This window comes from Heptranchias perlo, chromosome 14, assembly GCF_035084215.1.
Source record: "Heptranchias perlo isolate sHepPer1 chromosome 14, sHepPer1.hap1, whole genome shotgun sequence".
Taxonomy (NCBI): Eukaryota; Metazoa; Chordata; class Chondrichthyes; order Hexanchiformes; family Hexanchidae; genus Heptranchias; species Heptranchias perlo.
The window spans coordinates 26717516-26744324 of record NC_090338.1 but is presented as its reverse complement, the minus strand read 5'-3'; the positions used below and the strand labels follow the sequence as shown (position 1 = coordinate 26744324).

Here is a 26809-nt window from a genome sequence, read left to right as displayed (position 1 = left end):
CCCTATATCCCTTGATTCTCTTAGTGTCTAAATATCCATTGATCTCAGTCTTGAATATACTCAATGACTGATTCACAACTCTCTGAGTGAAGAAGTTTTTCCTCATCTCAGTCCTAAATGACCAACCCTTTATCTTGAGACTATAACCTCTAGTTCTAGACTCTCCAGCCGGGGGAAACAGCCTCGCAGCATCTACCCTGTAATGCCCTCTAAGTATTTTATACGTTTCAATGAGATCACCTTTCATTCTTCTAAACTCCAGAGAATATAGGCCCATTCTACTCAATCTCTCCTCATAGGACAACCCTCTCGTCTCAGGAATCAATCTAGTGAAACTTCGTTGCACCCCATCTAAGGCAAGTATATCTTTCCTTAGGTAAGGAGACCAAAACTGTACACAGTACTCCAGGTGTGGTCTCACCAGAGGCCTATATAATTGCAGCAAGACCGCCTTACTCTTATACTCCAACTCCCTTGCAATAAAGGCTAACATACCATTTGCGTTCCTAGTTGCTTGCTGTACCTGCATGTTAACTTTCTGTGATTCACGTACAAGGACACCAAATCCTTCTGACTACCAACATTTCTTAGTCTCTCACCTTTTAAAAAATATTCTGCTTTTCTATTTTTCCTACCAAAGTGGATAATTTCACATTCCCCCACATTAAACTCCATCTGCTACCTTCTCGCTCACTCACTTAACCTGTCTATATCCCTTTGCAGCCTCTTTGCGTCTTCCTCACAGCTTACTTTCCCACCTAGCTTTGTATCATCAGCAAATTTGGATACATTTCACTAGGTCTCCTCATCTAAGTCATTGATATAGATTTTAAACAGCTGAGGCCTAAGCACTGATCCTTACAGCACCCCACTAGTTACAATCTGCCAACCCGAAAATTACCCGTTTATTCCTACTCTCTGTTTTCTGTCCATTAACCAATCCTCAATCCATGCCAATTTATTATCCTATGAGCACTAATCTTGTTGAATAACCTTTTGTGTGGCACCTTATCGAATGCCTTTTGAAAATCCAAATATACTACATCTACTGGTTCCTTCTTATCTATCCTGCTAGTTACACCCTCAAAAAACTCTAATAGATTTGTTAAACATGATTTCCCTTTTATAAATCTGTGTTGACTCTACCTAATATGATTTTCTAAGTGCCCTGTTACTAAGTCCTTAATAATAGATTCTAGCATTTTCCCTACTATTGATGCCAGGCTTACTGGCCTATAGTTCCCTATTTTCTCTCTCCTTCCTTTCTTGAATAGCAGGGTTACATTTGCTACCTTCCAATCCACGGGGACCGCTTTAGAATCTAGGGAATTCTGGAAGATCAAAACCAATGCATCCACTATCTCTGCAGCCACCTCTTTTAAAACCCTAGGATGTAGGCCTTCAGGTCCAAGGGATTTGTCGGCTTTTAGTCCCATTAATTTCTCCAGTACTTTTTCTTCACTAATCTTAATTGCTTTAAGTTCCTCACTTTCATTGGACCTTTGGTTCCCCACTACTTCCGTAATGTTTTTTGTGTCTTCTACTGTGAAGACAGATACAAAATATTTGTTTAGTGTCTCTGCCATTTCCTTATTTCCCATTATAATTTCTCCTGTCTCTGCCTCTAAGGGACCCACGTTTACTTTCACTAATCTTTCCTTTTTACATACTTGTAGAAGCTCTTACAGTCTGTTTTATATTTCTTGCTAGTTTACTCTCATTTATTTTTTAGTAGAGTGAAGACTCACAGAATTCAACTTTATTCAAATCAATTAAAATATTAGCTGGGCTATAGCTGTGCAGATCCAATATATTTTATGACCTATGTATTTTATATTACATTTGCATGTTGTACTTATATACATGAAAATTATATATGATGGATAAACATCAACTACCAATGTTTAATATTCTGACCATGGCAACCCTTCTCTGCTCAACTCCCAGGCAAGATGTGGAACATGGTAGGGCAAAGATTTATTTCAAAGGACCAAATTCTAGGATTCCAAGTGGGGCTGCCATAGCTACTTTGACTTCACTCCTGGCTTCCTCATTCTTAGTTACCACTTTGTTCCAGCCATCAGTGAACACAGACAAAACTGAAGAATGCCTTGCACCATTCACTCTATAGACTCCATTCTGTTTTCTCCTAAATGGATGTAATCTCCTACCATGAACTTGCTAATGACTACCAATATGTGAGGATAGCTCTTGCACTATTGGTTACTAATAGATGTACCTGGACTGCATTTATCTCCAACTTAAATCATTCTTTTTCAATTTCTACAAGGGTTTGGTGATGTATTAAACATTACTATTGAATGTTCAAAACTCTGAATTTGTGCCTTAAATAATATTTCTGAATTGATTTTACTTAAATTGTTGGTCCTCTTTCAATTCTTTTTATCTATCCTATCCTCCTGAAGGTGATGACTCATGCCCAAGCTATTGTATCAGCCTGGACATTGGGTGTTGGCAGTTGGTTTACCTACCAAGTAATGGCGATTGATGTCTGCCTCATTTTTATGAAAGGTTCCACTTTGATGTTGTTAGCTTTTCAGCTTTCAAACTTATTGCAACATCAGTAGAACAATCTATTGATTCCACCAACCACCCTTATGGGAACCATCACCACAAAAACTGCAGCAGTTCAAGCGGAAGACCCACCACCATTTACTCAGGGCAGCTGTTGATGGGCAATAAATGGGGACTTGCCAGTGTCATTCACATCTCGAGAACAAAATTGCAAAAAATAGGAGAGAATATAAGTTTTCTGATAGAGCAGAAGGTATACAAAGCTTTATATTCAGAATCCATTGCTTGTTAGCATTCCAAAATATTTATTAAGTTAGAGATTTATTTCAATAGGAGCGGTGAAAAGATACCGTCCTTGTTGGCAGTCAGGGTACTAATAACAAAAATCAGAGCTATTCTGTATAAAGTATTTCTATTTTTAGATTATAGACCCCTGGACATGGCATTCTGTTATGATTTCAATTTTCATATTTTAATATTGGTGTGAATTCCTGTTAGTGAAGAGCTGAAAAAGGAAATGATGAAGATTTATAGCTTTAAAATATTCTTTGATAGAATGCCACATACTTGTACAAAAATTTTGTTGACTATCTAATGGCAGGGAAGTTTGTTTCCCTCTCCACAACTATCATTAATTAATTACACGGAAATAGTAAGTTTAAAAAGTCTTTGATTAATAAAAGATTCATAGAAACTCACTTTGACGTTTGACCATAGAAGTCATATTTCGCTCTTACAGTCAATCCCTGAAATAATAAAATTCAAAGATAAAGGATAAACTCTCTGATGTAGAAATTGTATGATTTGTTGGCCTAAAAATTTGTCTAGGCTGGTGACCCCTGCCTAGCGCATGCCAGAATCAAGCCAAGGAGCAATGGTTAATCACGTCTTCACAGGCAGCTTGTCTGAGCAAAGGTATCAATGTCAGGCTGCCTGTCTCACTGGCACTGGCCCTCAGTTAAGTCATGGGAAGGGGATTGGAGCGGGCAATGGGGAGAGATTGGGGGGGGGGGCGATAGCGACCCCTGCGGAGTCAGTGGAGCACTCTTACTCCTCCTGGCTCCACAGGATAGGTTTTTTATATATAATATATAAAATTAACTTACCTGCAGTTGGTGGCTGCGGGGGCCGCTGAAGAATCTTGAGTGGGGCGGGCCCAACTCCTGCTCTGCTTGTCTCCTACTAATTTCTCGATGGGGCCCTTCAACAGGTGGTAGGCCCCTAACTGACATATTTAAGGGGCCTAACACCTGTTTTAGGGAGCTGTTTGGGACACCTTAAAAAAAAAGGCCCCACAAATTTAGCAGTGGGACCAGCGTCTGCGCAGATTGGATGTAGGCCGTGCCACTGCTAAATTTGTATGCTTTGCGCCCATTTTACGCCTGAAAAATAGGCACAACACATTTCAATTTCTACCCTGTTTTGTCTTTGTGGCGACTTAGAATTGTAAGAATTTTCACAAGTGTACAAACAGTACTCTGGGAAATTTTAATGCTGTGGATTATTTACTGTTTTATATGATTATTTTTCATTTTGATTTCAAGGGGAAGTGTGATAACTAAAAATTTGCTTTGCGCTAACTATGATAGTTATGAATGCCACTTCAGGGAACTTGTAACTCATGCTTGATTTGTTAATTTTTAAATTTGCATTTTAATGGTTCTCTATTATTTCCACGTCAAGTTGCCCTTCTCCTGAAAAAGGTGGAACAGTCTTGTTGACACATTCCATAGACATTGAGAATTAATCCTGCTGCAGGACATGTTAGGGCAAGACAGGAAGAAATCCATTTGTCTAGCCTATCTTCCATCCTTCTCACAAGTTACTCATCCAAACTGAAGAAATTCACATCTCCAACTGAGACTGATTATCTACTTCATTTGAACCTGTATTCTTTGACTGAGAATAAAAGATTAATGAATTCCTCCATCCCCAGGGTGATCTGCAGCTCCTGAATCCTCAAAATCCAGCCTTTGAAGCCTAGACAACTCAATCCTATTTGCACTTAAATTTCTTCTTTTATTGGCCTGGAAGATTGGAAAGGGCTGGGCTGTTACTGTTGGTGGATATATCTTCAATCAGAACACCTGTTGGTATCAGCAACTTGAAATCTCTTCAAATATATGGGAACACGGAAATACATTTTCTATGTGGCCTCCAAAGCTCCATGGTACATGCCTATATGATCTACAAAGAAACATCCTGGACAGTCTTGTCCTAAATGACCCAGCATGTCACTGAACTAACAGGCTAGGTTATGGAGTGGTATAACCGCAGGCCCTTGTCTGTACGGCTAGATGTCTGAGGGAAAATCACTCCATACCATTCCATTGAGTGCTTCCCCAGAGCAAGGAAGAGAAAATCACTAAGACTTAAATGAAAATAAGATTACATTGAAGATACTGGTGGATGTCAGTATATTACAAAACAGGAATCTAATCATGGGGTTCATATGGCATCACGAACTACTCAAGGGATCTCAAACTCTGAGGCTGAATTACTGCCCCAATTTTAAAGGGGGGGAGGGGCGGGTACCGTACGCACGAGACCCGTAGCAGGTGGTGCACCCGGGGAGTTCGATGACGTGGAGGCCTGCCCAATCTTAATGGACAGGCCTCATTTACATAAATTTTCCCAGAGTCCTGTTCGAACCTGGCCAGATCCACTACTTGGCCGGCGGGCGGGAGCAGGAATTCGGCAGCAGGAGGCCGCAGCCGGGGATCCATTGGAACGGTAGCCGGCAGTCAGTTGAGGGGGTGAGGGGGGGCGGGGCGCTCTGACTGCGATCGAGGGGGAATGAAGGGGAGCCCAGGGCAAGGAAGGCCCAAGGCTTCCTTGTGAGGCCTGGTGGTGTACTCCTGCACACTTGGTACACAAGGAATATTAAAATTAAATTTGTTAAACTTACCTGCTGGGCCTGTTGTGGCCCACGTTCTGGCTCCCGGCAGATATGGTCTAACGGGGGAAGCTGTTACTGCTCCCCTGCTCAGGCCTTTAGCTAAAATTCAGATCTGGTCCTGCTGCCATCATATTTAAAGAACGACCCTGCTGCCTTCCTGCGGGTGTCCCGCTCGCCTGCTTAATAGAGCATGTTAAGATCGGGACACGGCAGGAAGGCAATGGAATCAGAAGGGGTAAGTGCCTGGCCTCATTTTAACTGCTCCCCTGCCTGGTTTCCGCTAGGTTGGGGGGTGAGGGGTGGGGGGGAGGCAGTGAGTTAAAATCGGGGCCAGACATCCATCTAGTCAGCTTTTGTAGCACGATTAATTTAAAAGAAAATCTTGAACATTGCTGCCACTCTTTCTGCTATCATTGGATGACCCAATAGAATTTTAGGCTTATGACACAAAGTAACACAAGACCTCACAGAACACTGGATTCTTTCAGATGGAGAATTACAAAAAATTCATTATATTCCATATGTTATAATTTATCCTGAGAACATTGTGATTTGAGGAACGCCGTGCAATTTGTTCATTCTCCTAAATCTAGATGATACAAAATGAATCATTTACACAGAATGCCTTTTGCAGTAGTTATGACAAATAGCAACGGGTTCAAGATGTAAAAGCTGCTGAAGATATTCAACATACAAAGGGTTATGTTGGAGGTTCTGTTACCATTTTCAGTTGCTGTCTTAGATCACATGTCTCTTCTGGCATCTTTTGCTTTTGGGTCTGAAAGCTCTGATTGACACCTGGGTGTTTGGGTACAGCAGCCAGAGATTGTTCTTCTGGAAGAAGAAAGAATTCCACAGTGAACATTTGAAGTCAATTGTCATTTTATTCTGAGACCATGGAGGGAATTTTAACCCCCCCCCGCCTCCCCATGACGGGCGGGAGAGGGTCGGACGGGACAGGGATTAAACTGTGAAAACCGCTCCCTCCCCGCAAGTATCGGTGCCTATGGATAAAAATCCACTTGAGTTATTTGATATGTTACTAATTAGATACAGTAAGAATGTTATAAATTGGATAACCAGGTGGTGAAGGATAGAATACTACAGCCTAGTCTTCAGTTGCTTCCAAGCCTTTATTCACAGAGATCAACACAACCCATAACCTAGAGAAGCTCTCATATAAATGGATACGAGAGTCCCCAGTTGATACGCACCATCTGAATACAATTAACACTAATTGATATAAATCACATGGATACAATTAACAGAGAACATTCTGTAATGATGTTCACTTTGCCACAATGTCAGTTCACTCACAATATTGGGAAATTTCACTCCACGGAGAGGTAGCTGGTTGAATGTTATTGCCCAACAGTTTGATGAAATGGAGAAAGTAGCAAGTTCAAGTTCAGTAATCAGTGATGAGCTCTGATCCAAAATTCCCTGGATTTCAGTTGGTTTAAATTTAGATTTTTGCAGATCTCACTTATATACTTTAAAGAAAAAAATAATTGCCACTGAGCATCTGGTCCCTGCTGTGCTTGTAAGAGTCGCAGGGACCAATTTCCGGGTGATTTCCGAGGGCTCTCCCCCAGAAGTGCGTTGGGTGCCAAATGTGGCATGCATGCTCAGCTCAGTTTTTTCCGGTCCTTAAAGGAACTGCTGGATCTGCTGACGGAAAGGTAAGTAATTTTTTTAAAAACTTGCATTAATCAGGAGGAGCAAGAGAAGTGTGGGCCACTGCTGGCCTGGGCTCACTCCCTTCCCATTCGCCTTCCTCCCCCAGGACTTACCTGGGTGGGTGGGGCGCTCCACATCGGAGCTCAACGAATTTTTCAGGACCCCGACCACGAGCTGCATCCAGAAGCCTGACTGGCATCCGCAGCTTGAAGTTTTATGTAAATGAGGCCCAAGATGGAGAGAATTTTAAGACTGCTGCCAGTTTCCGGCGCGAAACCAATTTCTCAGTCCAGGTCTCCCTAGGATTTCTGGTCATTAATGTGATTATAAGGTTGGTTTCTCCATTTTCTACTTGCACCAACTTTATTGCTCACTTCAGCAATTGGAGGAAAATATAACTCTTTGTGACTGGAGGCATCAGTCCCTATTGATGTTTACATTCTTGCCAATTTTCTCTGCCAACTTACTCCCTTCCCCTCTCCTCCTTAAGACATCAATTCATTGGCAGGATAGGTTTTCATAGGTACCAGCTGCTCTTTGATGCCTTGTTCAAGCAATCATTATTCATATGTGAGTCTTGATTTTGAGTACTGGTAGACTATTGTACTATAGGGGCATCACGGCTGAGCTCAAAATGTCCACATATGCATTTATAGCAGGGATTATTGGATGGTGATCAAGAGTAGCAACACTGACTTTCCCCTCCCTAACTAACCAAGGGGCATTGATGCCAACTGTAGCACCTCTACTGCCATCCCAAATGAGATCATTGGATTATAGAATCATACAGCACAGAAGGAGGCCATTTGGTCCAACATGCCTGTGCCAGCTCTCTGAAAGAGCTACCAATTAGGAACACCCCCCTGCTCTTTCCCCATAACCCTGCAAATTTTTCCTTTTTAAGTAGCGATCCAATTCCCTTTTGAGAGTTACTAATGAATCTGCTTCCACTACCCTTTCAGACAATCCATTCCAGATCATAACAACTCGCTGAGTAAAACATTTTCTCCTCATCTCCCCCCTGGCTTTTTTGCCAATTGTTTCAAATCTGTGTCCTCTGATTACTGACCCTCCTGCTAGTGGAAACAATTTCTCCCTAAATACTCTGGCATCAAACCTCGGATATTGCTATTCTGCATGGCTTTCTGGATAAACTTGCTGAACCCTTAGGGTACTTTCATTGATTCTTAAGACACATTCCATGATTTATAATGTAAACAATTCTTCATTTTGCAAACTTTATAGGTCTATAAAAGCAAACACATCGAAACAGTACAAAAATGGGCTAACAGCAGCAAATGCTGTTAGCACTACAGCAACCACAAGTTAGCCTCCACTGTTGATGGAGGGCTTATGGGAGCAGCAGTTTTCCAGGAATTCTCCCTCCACAAACCTCATCCCCAAAAACAGTGCAGTGAAGGTTGAAAGGTGTTCACAGCAGGTAGCATGTGATGGCTATGACCTGAAACATAGCAGTCACTTACTACGTGATCGGGAGTATTTTTTTAACGAAAATCAGAGAATTAGACAACTTTGAATTATTCGCCCATGTAGACACAAAATAGAGTTTGGAGCGTTAACCATGATTCACTGAGGGTCACATTATCTTATTGGAGTAGAAATTAGTTAGCGCTGGCCTACCGGTAAGGATTGATACCTGCACCTCAACAGGTAGACCCGAGGCGCACCTAATACTGGGCTTCGAGCCTCACTTAAATGACTGGGCATCCCCAGGCAGCTCGCCGGAGAAGAGGTTTTGCATATCAGGCTGCTGCGTCTTCAGGAAAATTCATCGGGATGGGAGGCACGACCAGGAGAGCAGGGTCGATCGGGACGGGGGTGACTATGAGAAGGGCCGCCTCAGAAGGGGTGGAGGTGACGATCGAGGCGAGGCGGGGTGGGGGGGGGGGGGCGGCGGGGGTTGAGGGGGGGCAGGGTCGCAATTAGGGGAGGGGGGGGCGAGCGGTAGCCACCAGCAGGCTGCGGTTTGAATGTAGTGCCGGGGGAGCAGTCCTGCACTCAGACACCAAAAAAGGGAAACTTCAGTTCAGCAACAATTAAAACATTTGGGTGACCTACTCTGCTTGATTTCACTTTCACGTTATTCGAACTGGAATTTTTACTTATACTGGAAAATAAGGACAGTAGTTCATACCTTGAAAATGTTTTTTATTTTCACTTTAGAATAGAATTATAGAATGTAATTGCAGAAACAGAGCATTTGGCCCAACAAGTTTGCGCCTGTGTTTTTTTTTCCTCACCACTTCCAAAAAAGAGTTCATTAAATAGCAATTGACATCTCAAAATTTCAGCATTTCATTGTTAAGCTTAAAATCCCTCAAGCCATTATCAGCAATAAGTCACACTTTTGAGTCTAAAATCCATAATGAGGTCACCAGGTTTCACTCATCATTTGCTTGCTGCAACTTGCTCAACACCACTCCTGTCTTGAGCAAGTCACCATGTTACCTGCTGCTCCCCAATTTGCAAAAAAAAATCTTACTCAGATCCTGTTTATTAAAACTGCTCCCTGCTAAGAGCGAGTCCCACTCCCTGCTAAGTGCGAGTCCTGCGTCACAGTAAGCACTGGCCCCACTCCACTGAAAACTCTGCTCCCAAAGGAAATGGTACTTCCCGTACTCTGAGCGTGGGTGGCGGCACATCTGTCAATCATACTGAAAGTTTAAAGAGCTATACTTGTGCAACAGAAGAGCTATATGTTAGCCACCACTGTACTAGTTAAACAAACAAAAATCTTAAAAACTGTTCTCTGGAAAGCTGAGGCTTAAATAATCTATTTTTAAAAATTCAATTACAAAGAGAGAGAACACTGTTCTCTAATTATTGTGTTCCTGCTGAGTAAAATTGCCAACACACACATTTTAAATCACATCAAAACCATCTGTTCTCTGAGAGAGAAAACCTTTAAAACTGGTTGACTATTTGACAGACAGTTTTTTACAAGAAAAAGGGATAGTGCCAGAGAACTGGCAAACAGCAAATATAATTCCTATCTTCAAAAAGGGTAATAGAATAATCCAGGGAACAACAGACCAAGTAGATTAACGTCAATGGTAGGAATGATAATATAGAATCTTTGCTAAAAGATCAGATAACAAAACATCTGGAGACGAGAATGTAATAAAAAATAGTCAGAATGGATTTCCAAAAGGAAATTCATGTTTGACCAACCTTGTTGAATCATTTGAAGAAGTAACAGAAAGAGTAGTCAAGGGCAATGCAATGGATGTGATATACAAGGACTTTCAGAAGGCCTTTGATAAAGGCCACATAAGAGATTCATGACAAAGGTCAGGGCGTGTGGAGTCAGGGGACAGGTAGCAGATTGGATTGAAAGATGGCTACAAAACAAAAAACAGAGGGTAGGAGTTAAGGGAAGTTTCTGAGACTGGCAGAAAGTGGGAAGTGGTGTCCTGCAGGGATCCATTCTGGAATCACTGTTGTTTCCCATATACATAAATAATTTGGACTCAGGAATTGGAGATAAGGGGCTCGAATTTAGCAGGCCTGCGGGTTCCCAGCGGGTGGTCCTCCGGGAGCGTGGTCAACACGCTCAGCGAAATTAGTGGGTTGCCCACGCGATCGTAGCAGGCAACCCACTAATAGGAATCAATTACCTGCTCCTCCGGGGTCCACGGCGCTGGCCTGCGCGTCGGTCGGGCTGCGCATGCGCAGTACGATCTGTCAGCTGGAGGCTCTCTAGTTAAAGGGGCAGTCCTCCACTGACAGATGCTGCAACCAATGGAACAAATTACAGCATGGAGCAGCCCAGGGGGAAGGCTGCTCCCAGTTTAATGATGCCTCACCCCAGGTATCATCAGATGGGTGAGGAGGAGGGGGAGGACACAGATCTTCCCCCCGGCGGGCGGGAGGAAGCGGCCTGCCTCTGCCACCAAGAAGGCCTGGCTCGAGGTGGCAGAGGGGGTCACCTGCACCACCAACATATGGCCCACCTGCATACAGTGCAGGAGGCGCTGCAATGACCGCAGTAGGTCAGCCGCAGTGAGAACATGAAGTTTTTCCCCTACACTCCGTCTGCCACAACACTGCCCCCACCCCACATCTCCTTCGGCACCGCCAACACTATTCTGTCACATCACCCTTCATACCCACTCAAACCCCATCCTCATCTTACCTCCACCTACTCACCTCGCCAGTACTCATCCTGCCACTAACACGCAACCCAATCCTCATACAATCTCATTGCTCAATCCCATACTCACCCTCCCGTGCATCTCCCTCACGGCCAGCCTCACTCAACCTGCCACCACCTGTGCTGCAGCCACAGGGCATGCATCACATATGTGCAGTAGGCAGCGTAAGGCAAACGTGTCGTCAGCATGAAGGGGGTGCACAAGGGTATCTGAGGGTTTGTCATGGGTGTTACCTATATTGAATTTCAGAGCAACAAACAGCACACATTATATTGACACCACCACTGCCATGTCTCCGCGAATCCTGTCCGTTGTGTCCAATAATGGCCGCTCCTGGGTATCACTATGAGGACCCACCACTGATGCCACCCATCGTGTTACTGCAGAGTAGGTGCAGGTGTATTTGCAGGGCTCGTCCGCGCAGACGACTGAGAGACATCGGCGGTGTAGCCGGCTGCACCCTGGAAGGATGCGGAGGAGAAGGTGTGGAGGGCAGTGGTGACTTTGACAGCGACAGGTAAGCAGTTGGTGCTGGTGCCAGCCAGGAGCAGCTCGGCATGAAAGAGGCTGCAGATCTCCACGACTACATGTCGAGCGAATCTGCGCCTCCCTGTGCACTGCTGCTCGGAGAGGTCCGGGGAGCTGCGCCTCGGTCTGTGGACCCTGTGGCGAGGGTAGTGCCCTCTGCGATGCGTCTCTCTCTGCGGTAGCCCTCCCTCCTGCTGTGCAGGTGGGCGTGCAACAACACCGTGTTGGGGGGATCCACGTCTCTGCGGCGGACGGCGTGGACTGCGAGGCTGCTGGGGCTGGTCATGCTCTTCGTCCTCCGAGGGTGTCCACACACCACCCATCTGGCAGGTGTTGGTCTGAGGGGTTGTGCAGGGTAGGTGGGTGGTTCCTCGGACTGGGGCTGCGGTTTCGTGTCGGTCTGTCCTCTGGCTTGGCGGGGGGTGGTGGAGGGCAGGGGTTGCCCTATGTGACGCGGTGGCCTCCTGCGTGGGTGAGGGCTCTCCCCCGTGGAGCGCACCTTGGCACCTGCCACAGGCTGCTGGCTGCAACACGCCTGGTTGAGGAGGGACTGTTTCCCCCAGTGTGGGAAACTCACTGCCTTGAACCGAAAATCCCACACTTCCTCTTTTGACAGCTGCTTCAGCTCATTAACTGACCACAACGAGCAAGGTAAGTACTCTCAAGTGGAACCCCGCTGGCTTTAATTGCCTGCGGGATTCCCACCAGCGGGGCTTGCGTGCGCAGCCCCGCACGTCAGCGCGGTACCCGGAAGTGGCCGGGATTTCGTCGCGATCCGGTCACGTGACCGGATATCGGGATTTTCGGGGCCACCCCGCTGGGAACCCGCCGGAAACACGATCCCAAAATCGAGCCCAAGGTGTTGAAATTTGCAGATGGTACCAAATTGGAGGGTATAATAATAAGGTCCAGCCCTCAAAATTGACCGCAGGATCGGGTGGTCGGTCAGTGTGCTCCACTGGTCGTCTGCTTGATAGTTAAAATCTACCCCAGAAGCTTGTGAAGTTCATTTATTTTTCAACAATTTTCTGTCCTTCTCTCCTCTCCTGATGTTGTTGATTCCTCACTGGGGTACAGTTCCACAGGTGCTGCTACCATCTGGTACTTTGCCCAAGTTGCTAGTATTTTTGTGTGAGCTTTGATAGTGTTTAGAGGCTATTCACCAAGGGCCATCACAGCTGAGTCTGACTCTGGTCTAACTTCTATCAGTGTTCGCTGTTTAATGAGCACTGACAGGAATTCTGGCTGATATTCCTCTCCCTAATGCAGGTGGTTTTTGTACTCTTTCCAACTTCAGGGGCAATGTGGCTTTACTGCTGCAATTTGCCTGATCAGCAGTCTAACCTGGGACCTTCCTGGTCTTTATAATTCAATACTAAACCACACAGTGCAACCTCCATGCACCATAGGCATCTAAGTGAGCAGGAGGACAACCTCCTTGGTCTACACAAAAACACCTGCAGCCAGAATGTGCTTGGAATAAATAGAAAACCTGGAATCTTGAAATGAGCCCTTTTCAGTTACATTAAAGTTTCCAGCTTTCAACCAGGAATTTAATTTAAAAAATCTGATCCCTCATCTGTAATGAGTTAGATGATCTCAGCCAGTGTTTGGAATGTTAAAACTTGCCTAGGCATCTTGGGTTAGAAAAGAGCAAATAATTATATACCAAGCCCCATGATTCTGGTTGCTATCCAGCAACCTCTGCTGGAAGTGCCATTTGTGCACAATGGATGAGAACAAGATTGGACTCAACTAATAAGTCCCACCAGCGCTGAATTGCCTGCCTTCACTCACTCACTAGTTTACAACTGAACAATGGCCACATAGGTGAACTACTGGACACTCTGTAGAAATGTATCCCAGCAAGGAGTCAATGCCTCCAGGAGAAAATTGGCAGAGGAAACAAACAATTCAAAATTACAAAAAAAGAATTAGACTCAATCTGTGGAGTAAACTCCCAAATTTTACACATCAGGTTATTTCCATGAAGTTGTCAGTAAAGTCTAATTTGCCATGGCTAAAGCATATCGAGGTGAATTCTTCACCAAATTACTGTGTTTACGTGAACCACTTATATTATGATCTAAATCTCGGTGTCTTTTTTCTAATCATTAAATATTTGCCAATTCCAGTCATGGAGTCAAGATTCAGACCCTTTACTTCAACTACAAGTTGAAAGACAATGTACAATTGACTTCCCCAAGGCCACAAATGAAATTACCAGATGATTCCATGAATTTCATGTTGTTGCACGAATCTCTTTCACAGGTCTTTAACTTTTAGAATTCTGGTCATCTTTGAGTAACAGATTGATGACTCAGGAGTTGTTTCTCAAGGCTGTTTAAAAACCTCAAAGATTCAGGTAGATAACAAAGATATATGCAGTTATCTGAAATGAAATAATCCACCGATTGATTGCAGTACTCTATTCAGATGAATTCCATTATCAGTAGATGGCTTCATGCAAACAGGAATCTCTATTTTGTGGTAAATAATCCAGCCTCATTTCTATCTGGTTTGTCAATCTCAGAGATAATTCTAAAATAATTTCAGAGATAATTTACAAGTTAAAAGAATACCACCTGTGTACTCCATCACAAGATTCAATAACTCCAGTACTTTTTACATCATAATACTGACAGTGATTCATGGCACAGGGGTTCTGTGTAGACAATAGCATGACTAAATATGTGTTGGTTCATTGGCAGTGAAGACAGTGTTTTTGCTGGGTTTCCCGATCTGTCCTTGGCTCTGAAACTCATCCATGTAAACACACTAAACCGGTTCAACATGTCAGCTTGCAAAGCAACATCATTTCACAAGCATGTATAATGCACTGGTCTGGATCAGCATGTGTTGCCAGCTTGTGCAATTTAAAAAAAAATTGAACATCTTTTTAAATGCATTAGAGGAATATATACCATCTGGTGTCACTGCTCTCCTACAGCCCCATTGAAGATGCCCTATTTGAAAAATAGCTGCCTAGCTTCTTAATACATGTAGAAGAATGAGGTACCATTTTCTGAATCAGCCTCTAACAGGCTTAAAGAAGGACAAATGCTTTGCGCAATATATAAATACGGAGGAGCAGAGGTGTTAAGGTGGCCCTCCTTCTTCTACTGCTTCGCCTTCTTCTGGTCTTCCTCGTCCGATGAGGATTGGTGCTGATGTTCTGCCTCCTCCAAATGCAGGCCTTTCTGTATGGCAAGGTTGTGCAGGATGCAGCACTATATTGTGGGAGACTCTTCATGGGACATATGGATGTAGTATATTTGGATTTTCAAAAGGCATTCGATAAGGTGCCACACAAAAGGTTGATACACAACATTAGGGCTCATGGGGTTGGGGGTAATATATTAGCACGGATAGAGGATTAGTTAACGCAGCGTTTGCCAAACTATTTGGCTCCCGCCTCACAGTATTGAAGGTGAACACTCTCATGCCCCCCCTATAAATGAAAACATTATATATTTGCTTCTTAATACATGTAGAAGAATGGTACCTCATTCTTCTACATGTATTAAGAAGATAACTTAACTAAATACAAAATCTAAAAGAAATTCAATAAATCACAAGTATAAAAATAAAACAAACCGTTTTCCTCAGTGACTTAGATGGGCCTGCTTCACTCTGCAAAGTTTTTCTATACGAGGCTGCAGTTTGGAAATCGCTACTTTTAGTTCTGGTTCGATGTTCAGCTGTGACCTGTACTTTGTTTCGATGGAGGCGACTTCAGAGAAACCAATTTCGCATAGATATGGGGCTCGATTTTAGTGTCGGGTTTCCTGCGGGTTCCCAGCGGGGGGGCCCCGAAAATCCCGATATTGGGTCATGTGACCGGATCGCACCGTGATCCCGACCACTTCCGGGTTCCCCGATGACGTGCGGGGCTGCGTGCGTGGCCCCCGCTGGTGGGAATCCCGCAGGCAATTAAAGCCAGCGGGGTTCCACTTGAGAGTACTTACCTTGCTTGTTGAGGTCATTTAATGAGCTGAATCAGCTGTCTAAAGAGGAAGTGTGGGATTTTACCTTCATCGCAGAGTGTTTCACACACTGGGGGAAACAGTCTCCCTCCAACCAGGCGTGTTGCAGCCAGCAGCCTGTGGCAGGTGACAAGGTGCACTCCACGGGGGAGAGCCCTCACCCACGCAGGAGGCCACCACGTCACATAGGGCAACCCCTGCCCCTCACCACCCCCCGCCAAGCCAGAGGACAGACCGACACAAAACCGCAGCCCCAGTCCGGGGAACCACCCACCTACCCTGCACACCCCCTCAGACCAACACCTGCCAGATGGGTGGTGCGTGGACACCCTTGGAGGACGAACAGCATGACCAGCCCCAGCAGCCTCGCAGTCCACGCCGTCCGCCGCAGAGACGTGGAGCCCCCCAACACGGTGTTGTTGCACGCCCACCTGCACAGCAGGAGGGAGGGCTACCGCAGAGAGAGACGCATCGCAGAGGGCACTACCCTCGCCACAGGGTCCACAGACCGAGGCGCAGCTCCCCGGACCTCTCCGAGCAGCAGTGCACACGGAGGCGTAGATTCGCACGACATGTAGTCATGGAGATCTGCAGGCTCTTTCATGCCGAGCTGCTCCTAGCTGGCCCCAGCACCAACTGCTTACCTGTCCCTGCCAAAGTCACCACTGCCCTCCACAACTTCTCCTCCGCATCCTTCCAGGGTGCAGCCGGGTACACCGCCGATGTCTCTCAGTCGTCTGCGCGGAAGAGCCCTGCAAATACACCTGCACCTACTCTGCAGTAACACGATGGGTGGCATCAGTGGTGGGTCCTCATAGTGATACCCAGGAGCGGGCATTATTGGACACAACAGACAGGATTCGCGGAGACATGGCAGTGGTGGTGTCAATATAATGTGTGATGTGTGTTGTTTGTGGCAAACCCTCAGACACCCTTGTGCATCCCCTTCATGCTCACAACACGTTTGCCTTACGCTGCCTACTGCACATATGTGATGCATGCCCTGTGGCAGCAGCACAGGTGGTGGCAGGTTGAGTGAGGCTGACCGTGAGGGAGATGCACGAGAGGGTGAGTATGGGATAGAGCCATGAGATTGTATGAGGATTGGGTTGCGTGTTAGTGGCAGGATGAGTACTGGCGAGGTGAGTAGGTGGAGGTAAGATGAGGACGGGGTTTGAGTGGGTATGAAGGGTGATGTGACAGAGAAGTGTTGGCGGTGCCGAAGGAGATGTGGGGCGGGGGTAGTGTTGTGGCAGACGGAGTGTAGGGGAAAGACTTCGTGTTCTCACTGTGGCTGACCTACTGCGGTCATTGCAGCGCCTCCTGCACTGTATGCAGGTGGGCGATATGTTGGTGGCGCAGGTGACCCCCTCTGCCACCTCGGGCCAGACCTCCTTGGTGGCAGAGGCAGGCCGATTCCTCCCGCCTGCCGGGTGGAAGATCTCTGTCCTCCCCCTCCTCCTCACCCCATCTGATGATACCTGGGGTGAGGCATCATTAAACTGGGAGCAGCCTTCCCCCTGGGCTGCTCCATGCTGTAATTTGTTCCATTGGTTGCAGCATCTGTCAGTGGAGGACTGCCCCTTTAACTAGAGAGCCTCCAGCTGACAGATCGTGCTGCGCATGTGCAGCCCGCCCGACGCGCAGACCAGTAGCGCGGACCCCGGAGGAGCAGGTAATTGATTCCTATTAGTGTGTTGCCTGCTACGATCGCGCGGGCAACCCACTAATTTCGCCGAGCGTGTTGACCACGCTCCCGAAACCCAACCCGCCGGAAACCCACAGGCCTGGTAACATCGAGCCCATGAAGTTGCAAATGGAAGTGGTATGCGCAGAGCCTTTTTGCTTAAAAGTGGACTCTCTTCTTTTATACTTGACCAAAATTCAGGCAGGGTCTTGGTTGGAAACTGCAGTTTTAAAGTCAAATCTGAAGTCATGTCTATATACTGTTCTTCTTCAAGAGTATTAAAATCACATCAGATGTCCTTGTGCTGAATGGGTTTCTAATCCAGTTATATTTTCCAATATCGGTGTCCAAAAAGTATTTCTGAAAGTGAGTTCTCAATGATGAAAGTTGTTTTTCTATGCATTGCAGTACTTCTCCGAAATTCTGCGACTCGTTATTTTCAACGAATGTTTTGAGATTTGGGAACATGTCCATGGTATCCTTTTCTAATCTGCTGCTCCATATTTCCAGTTTCCTAACAAACAAATTTATCTTATCTGAAAGCTGAAGAATGTGAGTGTGAGTGCCTTGCAACTGTGTGTTCAAAACATTCAGTTTATCAAAAATATCACTTAGATACGCCAATTTAATTACAAAGTCTCCATCGTGGAATTTCTCTGCATGTGCGTGCTTTTCCTCTTCTAGAAAGATGTCTACCTCATGTCTGAGCTCAAACACGTGTCAAAACTTTTCTGTGTTATAGCCATCAAGATGCACAATAAAACAACAGCACTTTGTGATCGGCTTCCATTTCTTCACACATAGCAGCAAAAAGTCTGGCTTTTACAGGTTTTGTTTTTATGTAGTTCACAATGATAATGATAATTGATAGCACCCCGTGTAACTCAGAACTTAAATCATTTGAAGCCAGCATCTCTCGATGAATCATACAGTGTGTCCAAATAGCATCTGGCTGAATCATCCCTTCTTATCAAAGCCTCATGGCCTTTATGCTTGCGAGCCATGGCCTTTACCCAATCTGTACATATTCCAACACAGTCCTGCCATTTCAAATCGGCCTGTTGCATAAAAGTGTCGATAATTTTGAAAAACTGTTCAGCTGTTGCTCTGTTTGATACAGGTTTACAAAAAAGTAAGTCCTCATTCACTGTTGTTTTATCCAAGTATTGCACGTAAGTAATCAGCTGACAGTCTTTGTTGCTGTCAGTGACTTCATCCACTTGAGTAGCAAAGTGATTGCTATGAAGCTTTTCAATTAGTTGCTCTTCTAAGTCTTCTGACAAATCACTTATACATTGAACTATTGTGATGTTAGACAAAGGAACACTTCGGATTTGTTCAGCGCATGCTTGACCAAGCATAGTTGACACAATGTCGATTGCAACAGGAAGAGTTAATTCTTCTGCAATAGTGTGAGGTTTTTACACCGAGCTACTCTGTACGCAATCTGATACGAAGCTAACTGGGCCTTTGCAGAGATGGTCGTAGTTTTGATTAGATGATTTTTTTGACCACGATATTCATTCAGTTTTCTAACAAGATCTCTATGTTTAGTTTCTAAATGTCATCTCAGTTTATTTGGTTTTAAACTATCAGCTGCAAGTATATTTAAACGCACAATACACTGGGGTCTTTCTTCACCACTTACCACAGTGCTTGTAAATCCGAGTGCAAGATATGCATCATCATATTGCCTGGATTTTGGTTTGGAAGTCGTTTCTTCTGTTCCGCTTGTTGATGGTCTTTCTGAATCTGTTTTTCTATTCACTCTGGTTAAAAACTTTACCATTGTTGGGAACATATATATGAAAAAAATAAAGAAACACAGTCTGCAGGAATTGAACTTCAACTTGGCATTCACTTCAACACTCGAAATAAATGGCATGCAAATGTGGCGGGCAAAGTGTGGCAGGCAAAGTGCCGTTCCAACCCAGGGCCACAGACACGTATGGGAAGGAGAGAAAGGAGATATAACCATACCCACCCCCCCCCAAAAAAAAATTGAGAAAACTGGGAAAAGGGGAAAAACATTTAACTCAAAAGAGGCAGTTTTATTGCCACATACTGCAATGCAAGCCATTTCCGTCCCAAGTTTTGTTACCAACTGGCAACTGACCCAATCAAATCTGGAGTCAGGCAGGGCTGTCCTCTCTCCTCCGTCTTGTTCGTGTGTTGCATCGAACCCTTTGCCGAGTCCATCAGGAGGGATGCGGGCATTAGAGGGGTGACGATCCCAGGCAGCGGAGGCACTCAGGTCAAGGCCTCCCTGTACATGGATGACGTCGCCGTCTTTTGCTCGGATCAGCTGTCGGTCCGCAGATTGATGAGCATCTGCGACCGTTTCGAACTGGCCTCGGGGGCCAGGGTAAATCGTAGCAAGAGCGAGGCCATGTTCTTTGGGAACTGGACCGACCGATCCTTTGTCCCCTTCACCGTCAGGTCGGATTACCTGAAGGTGCTGGGGATCTGGTTCGGGGGGGCCGGGGCGTGCACCAAAAACTGGGAGGAGCGTATCTCCAAGGTTAAGCAGAAACTGGGACTGTGGGATCAACGATCCCTCTCGATCGTGGGCAAGAACCTGGTCATCAGGTGCGAGGTGCTCTCGGTGTTGCTGTACGTGGCGCAGGTCTGGCCCATACCTCGCTCCTGCGCCGCGACAGTCACCCGAGCCATCTTCCACTTTGTCTGGAGATCAAAAATGGACCGTGTCCGCAGGGTCACGATGTACAAATCTCCAGAGAAAGGGGGGAAAGGCGTGCCCAACGTGGCCCTCATCCTGATGGCCACCTTTGTGTGCGGCTGCATCAAGCTGTGCATAGACCCTCAGTACGCAAACACAAAGTGTCACTACGTGCTGAGGTTCTACCTGTCCCCGGTGTTGAGAAGGATGGGCCTGGCCACGCTGCCACGGAACGCTCCGTCCAGTTGGACCGTTCCGCCCCACCTGTCCTGCGTGGAAAGGTTTGTGCAGGAAAACACCTTTGACCACAAGGCGATCAGCAAGTGGTCCGCACGTAACGTCCTCGAGACCCTGCGGGAAAAGGAGATGGTGGATCCTGTCGGTTGGTTCCCCGAGCAGACTGTCAAAGTCATTTGGCAGAACGCCTCATCGCCAGAGCTCTCAAACAAGCACCAAGACCTAGCTTGGCTGGTGGTGAGAAGGGCCCTTCCCGTCAGATCCTTCATGCACTCCCGGACTCTCAGCGCCACCGCGCGCTGTCCCAGAGGAGGCTGCGGTGGAGACGAGACCGTCACCCATCTCCTTATGGAATGTGCCTTTGCAAAGAAGGTCTGGAGAGAGATGCAGTGGTATCTGTCCAGGTTCGTCCCGAGCAGTTCCGTAACACAGGTTTCTGTGCTCTACGGGCTGTTCCCGGGGACGCACACTGAGATGGACATCGGCTGCTGCTGGAAGACCATCAACTCGGTGAAAGACGCCCTTTGGTCTGCCCGAAACTTGCTGGTCTTCCAGCACAAGGAGCTGTCCTCGACCGAGTGTTGCAGACTAGCACATTCCAAGGTCCAGGACTACGTGCTGAGGGACGCACTGAGGATGGGTGCGGCCGCTGCAAAGGCTCTGTGGGGAAAGGCAACCGTTTAGAGCCTTCCCGCCATTGTAAACCGAGGGGCTGCAATCAGGGAAAACCCCCCTCGGGCAGAAAGTAAAATTCAAATTGCTGTAATGTACCTGTAATGAATCTGAAATGAATCTGTAAGCAATAATCTGTGTTGAGTCTGATGCAATGAGACACCATAGAGTGTCATGAACTGTAATTATGTCCAATGTGTTCATTGTACTGTACTTGACGTAACCTGCAAATTGTATAATCTGTATTGTGTACGTTTGGAAAGTGATATGACAACTGTATTGTATGTACTGCTGCAAATTTTATGAATAAAGTATATTTTTGAAAAAAAAAGCAGTTTGGCAGAAAATAAATAGTGACGTCTGCAGGATTGATAGTGATCGAGCTGCAAATGGAGGTTGGCACCTCTTCAGGCACCCGATACAGTTGAGCTAAGGACGCCTCTCCTTCCACCACTCTGAAACAGACAGGATGGAGGAAATGAAGGACCTAGTGCATGTTGCAAAGATTGTATTGGTTACGGGTTAAGAACGGCATGACCCATGACATCGAGTTGATGGTGCAAATAAAATGCAGCCGTGTTTAATAATATAATTTTTGCATGCCATACGTGCAAAGTGATATTGCGTGCACATCAATGTGACCCCTTTGGAATCTGGGGGGCGCGCCCCACAATTTGGGAAATGCTGGGTTAATGGACAGAAAACAAAGAGTAGGAATAAATGGGTCATTTTCAGGTTGGCAAGCTATAACCAGTGGGGTGCAGCAAGGAACAGTGCTGGGGCCCCAACTATATTAATGACTTAGATGAAGGGACCAAGTGTAACGTATCCAAGTTTGCTGATGATACAAAACTAGGTGGGAAAGTAAGTTGTGAGGAGGACATGTAGGGCTCGATTTTAAAACAAAAGTCTGGTTGCAACTGGGACAGGGGGAGTGGGGGCAAAGAAAATCGGCTTTTCGAGGAGAGGGCAGAAATCCTGGGCTCCAAGACGCCGAAGGATGCGCACGTCCCAGAGCCATCTGGGTGCGCCCGCCATTCCCGAACCCGGAAGTCCCGCTGGTAATTAAAGCAGCAATTCTCCTATTTAAAGTCATTTAAAAATGAATAAATGTAGTTTAGAATGAAGGCAAGCAATTTCAACGCTGCCTCAACGTGTTTCCCAGGCTGTGTGAAACATGACATTGGGAAGTCGTCGGGTTTCAGCCAGCAGCCATTTGGACATTTAAATCTCTGTTTGATGATGGGGATAAAAGGTGAGTTAATGCAGCAGGGCACTCGGTTCTCTCAGACAAACTTTTGGGTGGAAGATCTTTGTGTTTGGACTGAAAATTCTTGGTATCCACTCAGAATTGTTCTGTTTACACATATTTACCAACTTTCCCGACCCCCTCAAACTGACACCATCAGTATGGGGGGCGCAATGGCTACATTCACCAGTACATCCGAGGACAAGGAACATCACCATCTTCGTTAGGCACGGCATGCACTTCCACCATTTGTAGCTCCACAACACAGTGCTGCACCACAGGCAACTGCACAAGAGCACAGAGGGGAACAACAGAGGGAGCGACATCGCAGGAGGCACTACCCTCATCAGAATGGCTTCCTGGACCTCTCTGAGGAGCAGTGCATATGGAGGCTGAGAGTGAATCGCCAGGTGGTGGCAGACATCTGGAGCCTCCTTCATGCTGAGCTGCTCCCGGCTGGGCCTGGTGGCATCTCATTATCCGTCGCTGTTAAAGTGACCACTGCCCACAACTTCTTCGCCTCCGGATCATTCCAGGGTGCCACCAGTGACATCGCTGGGGTCTCTCAGTCGTCTGCACACAAGTGCATTAGATAGGTCACCGCCGTGTTTGTTTTGCAGGCCTCGCAATATGTCAACTTCCCCATGGAAGACCTCAGCCAGACAGAGAGGGCAGTAGGATTCCACTCTGTGGCAGGCTTCCCACATGTACAGGGTACAATCGATTGCACGCATATCGCAATCCGAGCACCTCCACATGAGCCAGGATTGATCATCAACAGAAAGGGTTATCATTCCATCAACGCTCAGCACGTTTGTGACCACCACAAAAGATTTCTTCATGAATGTGCCAGATTCCCTGGCAGCTGCCATGATTCATTCATTCTGAGGGAATCCAACATCCTGGACCTCTTCCACGCAACAAACAGCAAAATCCATTGGAGCAATGGCCCTTTAAATCTAGACGCTCCAGCTGACAGCCTGTCATGCGGGTACGCAGTCCACCCACTGCGCAGATTTCGGACGGCAAACTCGAAAACAAGATTAATGGCCACCAATTAAGTCGCAATCACGTGGGGAACGGTAAGTTCTTATTATTCGCTAATGCCGCGTACCCATTGACCCCCCCCCCCCCAGCTGCCATCACACCACCTTATTAAAATCGTGCCCAAAGAGTCTGCAAGGGTTATAGACAGGTTAAGTGAGTGGGCAAAAAGGTGGCAGACAAAGTGTAATGTGGGAAAGTGAGGTTACTCACTTTGGCAGGAAAAATAGAAAAACAGAATGGGCGTCATTTTAGCACCCGCTATCGGGTGGGTTCCTGGCGGGGGGGCTCCGAAAATCGGAGAAGCCCGGAGTGGGTCGGGAGCCCGACTCCAACCCGCCCACTTCCGGGTTCCCCACTGACGCGCTGGCGTGCGTGCGCAGCCCCCCCCCCCCGGTGGGAATCCTGCAGGCAATTAAAGCCAGCGGGATGCCACTTGAACGTATTTATTTTGCTTGTTCAGGTCATTAACTGACCTGATTAAGGGATTATGTGAGGAGGGGTGGGATTTTAGAGCAAACTGGGACTGTTTCCCATACTGGGGGAAACACTCCCAGTTCAAATGGACCTGTTGCAGCTGTCAGCCTGTGGCAGCTGCAAAGGTCCATTTGACAGGTGGGGGGCGGGGGGAGACCCTCAGCCATTGCAGGAGGCCACTCTGTCACTTGGGACAAAGTTTGGCCTCCACCACCCTCCTCCTGACAATCAAAGTCACCAACTCGCACACTTACCCCGGGGTCCAGAGACATGTACCTACCTTGCGGACCCCCTCAGATGTACATCTTCCGGATGGGGGCCGCCGTAGCTGCAGTCATGACCTCCTCGGAGGGCGAACAGCATCACCAGCCTCACCAGCCTCGCCATCCACGCCGTCTACCTCTGACACGTGGAACTCCACAACAGAGTGCTGTGACACATCCACCTGTACAGCAGGAGGGAGGGCCACCGCAGAGATAGATGCGTCGCAGAGGGCACTACCCTCGCCACAGGGTCCACAGACCGAGGCTCAGCTTCCTGGACCTCTCTGAGCAGCAGTGCACACGGAGGCTCAGAGTCACTCGACATGTAGTCGTGGACATCTGCAGCCTCCTTCATGCCAAACTGCTCCTGGCTGGCCCGAACACCATCTTCTTACCTGTCGCTGTCAAAGTCACCACTGCCCTCAACAACTTCTCCTCCGCATCCTTCCAGGGTGCAACCGGGGACATCGCCGATGTCTCTCAGCCGTCTGCACAAAAGAGCCCTGCAAATACACCTACACCCACTCTGCAGTGACACAATGGGTGGCATCAGTTGTGGGTCTTCATAGTGATCCTCAGGAAAGGGCATTATCGCACAAACCAGACAAGATTCGCGAAGACATGGCAGTAGTGGTGCCAATATAATATGTAATGTGAGTTGGTCAGAAATTCAATATAAGTAACAACCATGACAAACCCTCAAACACCCTTGTGCATCCCCTTCATGCTCATGACACGTTTGCCTTACGCTGCCTACTGCACATATGTGATGCATGCCCTGTGGCTGCAGCACAGGTAGTGGCAGGTTGAGTGAGGCTGGCCGTGAAAGAGATGCACGAGAGGGTGAGTGTGAGATAGAGCCATGAGATTGTATGAGGATTGGGTTGAGTGGTAGTGGCGGGATGAGTACTGGCGAGGTGAGTAGGTGCAGGTAAGATGAGGATGAGGTTTGAGTGGGTATGAGGGGTGGTGTGACAGAGTCGTGTTGGCAGTGCAGAAGGAGATGTGGGGTGGGGCGGTGATGTGGCAGACAGAGTGTAGGGGAAAGAGTAAGTGTACTCACTTCGGCTGACCTACTGAGGTCATTGGAGTGCCTCCTGCACTGTATGCAGGTGGGCGATATGTTGGTGGTGCTGGTGACCTCCTCTGCCACCTCGAGCCAGGCCTTCCTGGTGGCAGAGGCAGGCCACTTCCTCCCGCCCGCCGGCAGGAAGATCTCTGTCCTCCCCATCCTCCTCACCCCAGGTGGAGTGAGGCATCATTAAACTGGGAGCAGCCTTCCCCCTGGGCTGCTCCATGCTATAATTTTTTCTGTTTGTTGCAGCATCTGTCAGTGGAGGACTGCCCCTTTAAATAGAGCTCCTCCAGCTGACAGATCTTACTGCGCATGCGCAGTCCGCCCGACGCGCAGATCAGCAGTTGGGAACCCGGAGGAGAAGGCAAGTGGCTCCAATCGGGCTACGATCGCGCGGGTGGCTGACTGATTTCGCCGGGTGCGTTACCCACGCGCCCGATAGCCCCCCTGCCATGAACCCGCAATCCTGGTAACATCGGGCCCAATATATTTTAAATAGTGAGAAACTATTAAATGTTGATGTTCATAGGGATTTGGCTGTCCTTGTACATGAAACACAGAAAGTTAAGGTACAGCAGGCAATAAGGAAGGCAAATGTTATATTGGCCTTTATTGAAAGGAGGTTGGAGTACAAGAGTAAGGAAGTCTTGCTGCATTTGTACAGGGCTTTGGTGAGACCACACCTGGTGTACAGTTTTGGTCTCCTTCCCTGAGGAAGGATATACCTGCCTTAGAGGCGGTGCAACGAAGATTCACTAGATTGATTCCTGGGATGAGAGGATTGTCCTGTGAGGAGAGATTAAGTAGAATGGGCCTGTACTCTCTGGAGTTTAGAAGAATGAGAGGTGATCTAATTGAAACGTATAAGAATCTGAGAGGGCTTGACAGGGTAGATGCTGAGAGGCTGTTTCCCCTGGTTGGAGAGTCTAGAACTAGGGGGCATAGTCTCAGGATAAGGGGTCGGCCATTTAGCACTGAGATGAGGAGAAATTTCTTCACTCGGGGTTGCGAATCTTTGGAATTCTCTACCCCAGAGGGCTGTGGATGCTGAGTTGTTGATCATATTCAAGGCTGAGATTGATAGATTTTTGGACTCAAGGGATATGGGGATCGGGTGGGAAAGTGGAGTTGAGGTCGAATATCTTATTGGATGGCACAGCAGGCTCGAGGGGCTGGATGGCCTACTCCTGCTCCTATTTCTTTGTTCTTATATGAAAGGGAGGTCCTAGATCTGTCCTGACACCTGAATCTCTTCTTTAGCAGCTGTATGGTGTGCTCAATAATCATCAATAATGGTCCCATAGCATTGATTATACCTGTGTTGATCAAGCACGGTGGGATTGCGAAGGGGTGTCATGAGCCATGCGTGTAGTGGGTATCCCTTGTCCCCCAGCAGCCATCCTGTCACAATGGTGGAAGGGTCAAATATTTAGGGGATGGTTGAGTGTCGCAGGAAAAAATGCATCGTAACATCTGCCTGGGTGCCTTGCACAAAGTTGAACTGTACAAATAGGTTTAATGTTTTCATTCTCAGAATTAAAATAAGAGACAGAGTATGGATATTTAGTGGAATTGCTCTTTGTAAAAACAAAATCCACCTTCTGGCGTACTCTGTGCATAAC

At 46.9% G+C, this 26809-nt stretch overlaps 1 protein-coding gene across 6 annotated transcripts in view; it reads right to left on the bottom strand.

Moving 5' to 3' along the window:
- The window catches only part of LOC137332372 (sorbin and SH3 domain-containing protein 1 homolog), a 108947-nt gene that overhangs the window by 24501 nt on the left and 57637 nt on the right, over positions 1-26809 (bottom strand). For all 6 annotated transcript variants that reach the window (XR_010965640.1, XM_067996141.1, XM_067996140.1 and 3 more), the window contains 2 exons: positions 6156-6268; positions 3235-3281 (listed from right to left, as the gene is read on the bottom strand). Coding sequence is in view for 5 of the 6 variants with exons in the window: in XM_067996141.1 (XP_067852242.1) it covers positions 3235-3281; positions 6156-6268 (160 nt within the window). In the remaining variant the exon portion in view is untranslated. The remainder of the gene's footprint in view (positions 1-3234; positions 3282-6155; positions 6269-26809) is intronic.